This window comes from Hylaeus volcanicus, chromosome 4 (genome assembly GCF_026283585.1).
Source record: "Hylaeus volcanicus isolate JK05 chromosome 4, UHH_iyHylVolc1.0_haploid, whole genome shotgun sequence".
Lineage (NCBI taxonomy): Eukaryota > Metazoa > Arthropoda > Insecta > Hymenoptera > Colletidae > Hylaeus > Hylaeus volcanicus.
The window spans coordinates 23,856,495-23,866,894 of NC_071979.1; the positions used below are offsets into that span (position 1 = coordinate 23,856,495).

General features: G+C 45.9%; 1 protein-coding gene across 1 annotated transcript in view; it reads left to right on the forward strand.

Moving 5' to 3' along the window:
* LOC128875238 (homeobox protein EMX1-like) overlaps positions 1–10,400 on the forward strand; it is a 35,553-nt gene that overhangs the window by 6,797 nt on the left and 18,356 nt on the right. The window contains exon 2 of the mRNA XM_054120626.1: positions 8,840–9,012. Within this exon, the coding sequence (XP_053976601.1) occupies positions 8,840–9,012 (173 nt within the window). The remainder of the gene's footprint in view (positions 1–8,839; positions 9,013–10,400) is intronic.

Consider the following 10,400-nt stretch of genomic DNA (forward strand, 5'->3'; position numbering starts at 1 on the left):
ACTTCAAAACCATAACAAAATGGAGCTGCCTCCTTATTGGCAGCACACCCCCGAATTCTTTCTCCCTTGCTAATGTATCGTGTGCTGCGCGGACGGAACGTAAAGTCGATTAATCGCTCAATCGAAAAAGGAGGGCTCTGTTCCACCAGAAATTGGTTGTCTCGATCAGCGTGGCGGTTCGCTTCCGTTTGGCCGTATGGAGCGCTGGCCCGTTTTCAGGATCGTTCGTTTCCGCGGGCACCACGACACCGCGATACCTAATCGGGCGGCAATCAGGCATCATGAGGCCGGCTCGGAGTTACTTACGAGGTCACTTCTGCGCGGCCTGGCAGCGGGAAACGAGAGAAAAGGCGAAACGTCTCGGGACGGAGAAGACAATTACCATAAATTTACCGCGATCGGCGCGTATACGGCGCAGCCACTCGCCACCCGGTAGAGAAACGCGTCGGGGAACTAGTTTCACCCCAGAAAAAGAATCGTCGCCATGTTTGCACGCCGTCTAACGCGCACCCCGCTCCCTCGATTGTTTCGACTTCTCGATTAGGGCTCCCATTATCCAGGAATTTGTATTATTTTCCTGTAACTCGAGCTCACCGCTAATTCCGATGCGGGTACCTCGGAGTCCGAGGCTCGGACACCCCGTATAGGCGAGGCAGGGTTTCCCTCGGAGAGTCGTTCTTCGGAAACTCTCGTCGAAGAATATCGTAGTCCTCGGTTCCGATCAAACTTTTTAGCGCGACCGAGGATTATCGACATTAACGTTTATTTTCTGAGAATATCAGGGGCTTTTGGTATAATCTGACAAGGTCGGGTGAATCATATCGAGTCCGAGTAAGTCCTCGTCGGTTTCCTTCTTTCCAATTTTGGGTTGATCTTCGTTTATCTCGTGCATCTCGTCAGATAGTCGAAGAGTCGTCGAAATACACTTTTTAACTATCCTCGTGTTACATAGACGCGCGGCAGTGGCCGTGGGAGTAATTCCCGTGTACAAATAGCCAACGAGGCCTGGAGACTTCAATGCCGCGCGCGATCAGCGACGGCCTAATGACTCTGAAAGATATACCTACACATTCAAAATAACCGTGAATATTTAATCAGCGAATGTTTGCGTAGAAATAAACATCACGGTACTAAATGAAACACCGATATTATATATGTAACAATTTAACATTAACTTGAAATCTGGAAGTAAGATAGTCTAGAATTAGATCTGGTTTTAGCGTGGGAATAATTACAGTGATTTCGAGATCTCTCTCTCTCTCTCCAGCTGCAATTACATAGTCGAAGCAATTGAAGAGAACGGGCCTGTTTAGCGAGAGAGCAGCAATGTTCGCGTATCGAATAATTAGCCATAATTCTCGCGATTCATTTCGTTACAAAGTATGACCGTCGATATTCTCGTCTCCTATTTGCCTTTATCAAGTATCAGGTTCCACGGAGGATTGGAAACCTCTCGTAGGCGTATACTCGCCGCCGAGACTATACATCTCGCGTCGCTATACACGAGTTGGCACGGAGTGATTCTTTTAACGACGTCTTCGAACGCCGAACGAACGGTTGCAATACTAATTGCCTCTAATACACGATTGCGCAAATGAAACGGACGCGATAGCGAATCGCGCCTCGGTCCGACGTCGACACTGTTTACGGGGAATTGATATTACGAAAGGGAATTACCTTTGCAGTTAAGTCACGAGCAATTACCATTAGCCGTTAGCCATTCCGAGTAATTACGCTTTTGTTAAGCGAAACTTGTCAGACGCGGAACGGCACGGTTCGCGATACGTTCGCGGGAAACGTTGCTATGGAAATGCTAATCTCGCAGGAAGTTGCGACCAGACGTTTCTGGGATAACTGAGCGCGGAATAGGGTGCACTGTCGGGCCATAGGTGGGGTTAGGTTTGGGTTGGAAAATATTGGAAACGGCACAGTGAAGAAATCGTCGAATAGGATCTCGTGCAAAAGAATTTTATTGAAAACAGAAAAGCTCTCTAAATTCAAAATCAAGGCGATTTGCAGAAATCTTGTCGAGGCGATTGGCGTGTGGTTCCGTGTAAAAAGAAATACGTGCTCGCATAAATGGACAGTTTAGCGACGTCGACCAGAGTGAAACTCGAGTAGAAAGCGAGGTGACGGCGCAGGCGTTTGATTGCCATCATCGAAAACTCGTGGACGAGCACAATAGGCGACTTAATCAGCATTATTAAAGCGCCGTTTACCCTTGTGACGTTCTCACCGTGGGGCGTCCATCGTCGACAATGGCCCTCGGTAGCTCCACGTCATTTTTTTAAGCGGCACCGTCGATTCCACGGGTCCTCCGTGTTTCCTCTTCATTTTTTCCCCTTTGCCACCCCAATTTTTTCTCTCTCTTATTCTTTTTTTTCTTTCTACGGTTCGACTCGTCGCGCGAAAAAGTCTCCGTCGGCGATCTCGTTCGCTGACAATGACGCGCCATTTTTTTCACTTGTTCCATTGTGAATCCGATTGACGTCTTCATTGAGCGAATCGTCACACTCGATCGCTGCTCGATCGTCGCTCCCCGCGATCAATAGGATCGCGGGCGATGTTTTAAATCGAACGGTCCGATCCGATGATCTTTTAAACACTTTTCTCTGTTCGGCGTTGTTGTCGTTTCGTCGAGTACTTCTGCCTTTTGTGCGGTCGACGAGCTTTTAATGGATTATTAAAGCGATAGAGAGTGTTTTGCCTGTTCGGAGCCCGAGCCATTGTTCGTTTTCGATGGGTCATCGTTCCTCTTGGCGTAATGAGGCTCTGTTAGGCAATTTCTTTGGGAATTCAGACGTGATCGATGTTGAACTATTGCGGTGGTGGATATAGTAATTGGTGAGAGAGTCGACGCTACGAACTTTTGTCTTTAATCGGAACGCGGGGACATCTGCTACTGGCTACCAGCATCCCCTATCGCGCATCGAATTTAAATTACTGCAGCGACGCGTCGACTATGGTTAATGTTGCTCTTTACAGGAAATTAGATCGAGGTCTTCGTCGTAATTAATTATTAGTCAATGCTTTTATCTGACGATTGATGTATTTATTCTCTTAAAAGAAGGAGGAAGATCATTTCTATCCTTGGCGTCTCGCAATATACGTTTCTCTTTTAAAAAAATATTAGGAGATCGACACCTCGTACCAAACTTGAGAATATAACGATTTCAAAAGTATCCACCATTGATACTTTCCATTTAAATAAAATTCTACATGGCTTCTCATAATATACGTTCCTCTTTTCAAAACATTTTAGCAGATCGACACCTCGTACCAAACTTGGCAATATAACGATTTTCAAAATACCCACCATTGATACTTCCCATTTCGATAAAATTCTACTAGACCCGCGACTTATTTGAAAAATTGAATACCTCAGAGCGAGCCTCCGATGGAATACTTTGCGTAGCAATTAGAAGCGACTATCGGTCGCGACACGTATGCAAATCGCGCTCGTTTTCTAATTCCGCGGCGCGTTGAGAAATCGTCGACGGTATCTGAAACAGCGACCGACTTCGTCGATGATTCGGTTGGCCGTGTAATTAAATAGCGATCGATGTTACCGCGGGTCGTCGTTATTGTGCGCACGGAGGCAACCGGTTTCCGTCGATCGCGGGAAATCATTAATCGACGGTGAAAAAAGCCATGGAACGAGCAATTACTAAAATCCGCGGAGCTAGAATTTTCCCAAGGCGACCGCGCCAATCAGGGGCGGATCAACCGCGAGACTAATGAAGCCTTGGGGACCTCAGAGATCCATATACCATTTGCCTCCCGTAAAACATCACAGGAAAGGCGAAGCAATTAGCTTCGGGTCTTCGTAATTTCAAATCCGACACTGGTTCCGATTGGTAGATTCACCTGCGCGCGCGGTGATTAATCGTTGTCGCGACCTGTTTCTATTCGGATGCTAATTCCGCTGTTAGAAGGCTCGAAGGTTCCTACGGGTCGTTGAGTATCCGTGGCAGCTAGACGAGCAACTCTTAGACACTGAATATCACTCGACGATTGAAATTACTAACAAAGTTCATTAATTTTCTATTTAATCGAGGCACAAGGAACACTAAAATATCACTACGCTAAAATATCAGATGCTAATTCTGCTGTCGCTAGGCTTGAAGGTTCCTATGGGTCGTCGAATATCCCTGCCAACTAGAGGAGCAACTTTTAGATAGTCTAATATCATTACTAATTGAAACTACCAACTAAATCCGTTCATTTTCCATTTAACACGTTGATCGCCACATCGCTCATATATGGGCGACAGTCCATTACACCGAAGAACCAAAAATATGAATTCTGAGTCAAGTGTCAATGAAAATGAACTTAAACGAAATACTTGACTTTCGACGAATTTACAAAAATAAATACCACGATAAATGTTTGATTATGCGACTTCCTCAATAGCCTGTAACCAAAATTCAATCACAGTAGAAATTTTCAAAATGAAATGCACCTGGTTCACCTTCTTCATCTTGGCGAACTCTTCTGTCTTAACTCGAGGTACACTCTTCGGAGCTCCGAGTAGAGCTTCCCAATGCTTTTGAACCGCGACGTCACCGAGAAACTGTGTTTTCACTGGCTTCGAGGCGCACGCTGCGAATCGTGGCGAGTAGCAACAATCCTGATTCAGATGGTAATTCCGTGGCATTGTTCGGCCGCGTGTTACGCATCTGGAAAGTTTCAATAGACCGCCGTCCGAGTCGGTGAAAACGCGTTAGCGATAACTTAACCGACACGCCGCTGGTTTTTTGTGTTCCCTTGTCATGTATTTGGCCGGCAGTGGTCGATTGTTGTCGCGTATTTGCATAATTACGAAGGCGGCTGGGTAATATACGACGCTCGATTTGCATACTTAATTCCGTAATTGGCGCTTCTTAATTGTTTAGTCGACTGCGTAATTCACTCCGGGGGACCGTGGTTCGATATTTCCTCGAGGACGAGCAACGTTAACGGTCGACGACGATACGATTATACTCGAAATAATCGACGTCTAATAGGCGGTTTGGTTACCTTACGTTTCGTTTTATTGTTAAAAAGTCATCGGGGCAAACGGTATCTGGAATAATTCCGCACGTGAAATTCAATCCAAGGAACTGGTCAACGTCGAGGTCTCGATACGTTCTTACGAATCTTTTCGTTCGATCGACGATCGTAAACAGAGGAAACCAGTTGCGGTCGACTAATTCGATTAAATTCCCCATAAGTTTGTTTCGTCGTTAAGGGGCATTAACGACTCCTAACGGTAATGAGCCGTCGTCGATCTACGTATTGAAAAATAATCCAAGCTTTCGAGCGTATATCGCTCGGTAATTTGCATTTCTGGTCACGTTGCGTCCAGCCCGTTTATAGACGCGTTTTCGAACAATTAAAAACGCATTAGCGCCGGGGTCGACGGCACCCTGACGACGGCGATTTCACGTTGACGCGGATAAACGCCGAACACGGAGGTGAGTCGGAGGGAATCGGCGGGGATATAATTTGATATGTTCGCGATTTGGTCTTATTTTTGAGTAATTTCGAGTCGCTCAGGGCGGCTTGGCAGCGAGCACAGCCTTCGCGTAATTACAGGCCGTCTAGCTCTCGTAGCTCCCTTCTCCTGGGCTCGTCCTTCCTCTCCTGGCAGCCAGGACGAGTCCGAAGGGCCGTGAGCGACGTCTAGGAAGCGCCTAGAGATTCGCTAACGACGCGATTTCGCGCGAGAGGGCGAGGATGCCCGATGGGAGGGAAATGATAGTGGTAAATAAAGAACGGGGAGGTTAAGTGGAGGGTTAAGGGAAAAATAAAATTGCAGTTGGGTGTCCTGCCGCCGCGAAGAGGGAAAGCTACGGGGAAGGAAATTATTAAGGGGCGGCGACGCGAACGGACTCGGGGAAAAGGGAAGGAGCGAGTATTTAGATTGAAGAGGGCGTTGAAGAAGAAACGAAGGATCGAAGAGTAGCCGATCTGAATGGGAAGACTCGACGACTAGAAATCTACAGGTTTCGCGAGGAACTTTGACGAGAGACTCGTGTTAAATGCAGGCTGACTCGAAAGGGGTTGGACGTTGTTGGTACACTTGTCTTTCATGAGATATCACTGTCATTCGTGCTTTAATAATTGCGAATAGTGTCAGGTTCTTTCCGATATTTACGAGTATCTTCTGCGATACTCCACTAACTTGGGAATTCATTTTCTTTGCATCGTTAGGAAAAGAATTTTCGCCAATTGAATTTACTCGATGATAAAATTTACTCTCGTGTATTTATTTCTGAACTTTACCAAACTAAACTAACTCGCTCGTGACATTATGTTACGCCAACAAAACGTTTCCTGGCTGAAAACTGTACTCCACAAAGTAGAGCAAAACTACCGCCTGTCGCGCACGCGAAGTATTAAAATTTTATCAGAACGGTCTTCGAGGAAAGTTGAAACTCGCTAAAAGCGGCAATTTTCTTATAACTATGCTAATAGCGTTGAAATGGCGAGATGTTTGGTAATATCGTCTATAGCCACACTCGCGTCACACTTATTGATTCCACTGAACAACCATCGAGACAAATTTTTATTCGTTCAACGTGAAATATAAATTCATTATGCGATTTTTATTCGAGCTCTCCTCTGCGAACCTCCCGCCATTTTCTCCAGGCTCGGTTGATTCCTATCAGGTGTCGGTCTCGACGTCTAATTAATTATTGAATCGCTGCAATTGTTCGCAGACGGTACGCGTCGCCATGCGCGACAGATGCGCGTTCGGGCGGCCAAGTCATTGTTTCTATTCGCGTCGGTCGGCGTAGAAAAGCACTGGTTTTCGCGCAACAACGACGCTAATGATCCTGCAGATCGTATCAAATAATACCTGCAATTAATAATACATTATTGCGTCGTAATTCGCGGTGATTCGAAGCGACCCAGCAGAGGCGGCGCTAGATAATTTATAAAATATGGTAATATTCGAGCCGGGGCCGACGTTTCTCGCAACTAATTACTCGGATCTTTAGTTTCAAAGGGTTCGCACGGAATTACCTGGAAATTAAGTCTGAAATCATTTCGAAATAAATCAAGCCGAGTCTTTGGTCTAAAACCTACAACAGGACCTGGACGAAGCATCTCGTTTCACGTAGGAAATCGTGAAATTAGTATTAAATTCAATGATATTCTTACATAAATATTGATTTCGTCGCGAAATACTTAATCCCACGATTCTCGCGATTAAAAGGTGTTAGGTAAACAAGCGTTACTCATTCCTGTAAAAGCTTCGAAACATAAGGTATTCGAAGCGCGTAATCGACGGTCAATTTGAATGGAAAACGGAAATAAAATCGAGGGAACGATCGATCCTTCGGCGAGGTGACAAGCGAGATCGACGTTTAATCGTGATCGAGGCATAGTTTACGATGCAGCCAAGGCAGCCAGATCCATCAAGGATGTGACTTACGCTCCGTCGCAATCGTAAGAATGCTCGCACGTGGAAACGCATCTTGTTTAACATTAAACCTACCACGAGTGGTCAATTAACCGTCGAAACGTTGTTTCATAGGGGCGAATTTATTTACGAAGAGAATTAGAGACTACTCGAAGCTTTAATATTATCGCGAAATTGTTTCAAATAAGCTTGCGATCGTTGGTAAATCAAAATAAAAGGACAGGTAGCCAGGTGAAGAAGCGAAACGCGTCATAAATATCACGATTAACTCCGTTTGCGTTAAATTGATATTCTTTTCTCCTATCGAAATTCAACGCGAGCATAACAGCGAGCAGCGGAACGTGACAGGGAAATTTCAGATTCAATTCGGATTCGCAGCGTTGCTCGGTAGCCAGCGATCCAGCGGCCGTGGATCGAGCGATTTATCGTGGCGAGCTTTCCGGGCAAAGTATCCCGGCTGACTTCCGGCAGACGGAGGTATCGGTCGATCGACATGACTCTTTCGAGGTAGAATACTCAATTACCAACCCGGCCAGACTTCTAGGTAACCACCACCTCGTGCGGCTCGTTTTTTCCTCGTTTATGCATACCGACCGTCTCGCGAGCGAATCAGGCTTGCGTGTCGTTATTCACCCTCGTGACGACGCGCGGACAGGATCGACGATGACGTCGTTTAAAAATTAATTAAACCGTAATGAATTATCCGCGAGCATCGCGTTATCTGCTCCCATCTCTGTCCTGACCGGAAAAATTACCCGATCTGGAATTTGATGAACGCACTCGACGATCGATGTTCACCTGTTCAGTTCCGCGCGCTTCGACTCCTTGTTCGATCGCGTGCTGCCCGATCAAAATTAAGACCGATCGCACACGGTGGAACCGATTTGAAATTAGCGTCGCAAACCGTTTACGCTCTTTGTTTTACCTATTGAAGAATTGGATCCACGGTCGCATGCAACTATCGTCCGAGAGCCCGTGAAGATTTGGCTGTCTAACTGTATTATGCTTCAAATTAATTCTGTTGATTATTTAATCCGAGTAAGAAACTTTTCTGTTATTCTAAAGTCCGGAGATGGAACATTCAATTATTACAACGCTGTAAGCATGTAAGTTTTACACTGCCTTTGGCTAACTATATTATAGTTGAAAAAAATTTTATTTCTTAGTTTTCGTCTTAATATTAATAAAAAAAGAACTAGTTTCAGAGTGGTTTAAAACTGATCGATTGCGCCGTGTGCGATCGGCCTAATTCGAACTACTGTTAACTACTTCATTAATATATATATATATATATATATACGATAGTGCTTGTGCCAAAACTAGAAGTTTTTAGTAATAGGAAGGGACTCTAAACAGACCTTGTTCCAAATGTCAATTTCTGTGCTAAGATTGAGTCTTTTTTAATAACATTGCTCGCGTTTGTTGCAGGCCCAGACATACCAGGGTTCCTCCTGCAGCCGTTCAGGAAACCGAAGAGAATAAGGACAGCCTTCAGTCCCAGCCAATTGCTGAAGCTCGAGCACGCATTTGAGAAAAATCACTACGTGGTCGGCGCTGAAAGGAAGCAGCTGGCGCAGGCGCTCTCGCTGACGGAAACACAGGTACGTTTCACTCTCTCGTAATCGAACCTCGACCAGTAAACCTACCTTCCTCACTCGAAAATTGATAAAGCTTCCATCTTCTAACTAGAAGCTTGGCATTCTCTCCCACCTGGTAAATAAGCAATCAAAGCAAGCCTCGATTTTCAGTTTCATTTTTACGTTATTAACCCTTTGCACTCGAGAGGTGACTCTCAGTCACCGCTAGGTTTTCTTTAGGTTTCATTTCTTTGGAACTCGAAGTGTCAATAAAATGATTGTCGTTGAGGGAAAGGTGACCTGATTCTCAAATCTCAAATTGAGGATCTCATTTTCGAAGTCAATCAAAGCTCAGCATTCGTGACAATAGAATGCTAAGAAAGCATCTCGAGTGCAAAGGGTTAAGGCCTTCTTTTCTGGTATCTACCAGCAACGTTAGATGCTTTCTTAGCATACTATTGCCGCGAGTGCTAAGCTTACAAAGATGTAGCTTGATCCGTGATCGCAAACTAATGTTAAATTTCAGAATTAGATCCCCCTTCCCTCACCGACGATCATTTTATCGACACTTTGAACCCCAAAAAATGTAACCTACACAAGCATTATCGCTGGTTGATTTACTGCCTCGAACCTAGCGGCGATCGAGAGTCGCCTCTCGAGTCGCTGAATCGCGTCAAGATGCGAGTGACAGTCACCTCTGGAAAGGGTTAACAACCAAAATCCCAACAGCCATTTTGGGAAAGTTTTGTCCGTGATATTCTGGATCTGGCCGGGAGTTTCCTGTCTCGGGGAGCGCGGTAGCCTTCGTTCGTTGGTTAATGGCGCGTTCTCGGCGACCCGGGGATCGCGAGAGGGCCGAATAACGAGGGGATTGATATGCTAATACCCACGATCGAGGGGTGGCGAGGAGGGTTTCGGTGGTGCGCGATATCCCATCACGCATACACACGCCACATGGGCGCGTGTGCGCACGGGAGGTGCGTGCTGGACGCTCCAGATGCATTACGTGCATATATCACACGCGTCGCGTTACGTATTCCATGGGCGTAACGCGCTCCAAAAATGGGAGAGAGAGAAAGAGAGTGAGAGATATGGGGGAGGGGGGGAGACAGTGGGGACACGAGGAGGGTGGTATTGTGAATTAAGTCGGGAGAATGGAGGAGCCAACCTCGACGCCATCTTGGTGCCACGGTGGAAACAGGCTCTCGCTGTGTCCTCTTCTCCGTCGCTTCCTTTTCGGGCCCCGGAGGTTGCTCCTTGGACAGGGAAATTTTCGACGTGGACTTGATTAATTCGTAGACGCCGCAGAATACGAACTTTCCGGGTTTAAATTCGCTAAATCTCACGATCCAAACGAACCAATGAAGGAAAGATATCGATAGAAATCTAGTAGAGATCGTAACGATAGACAC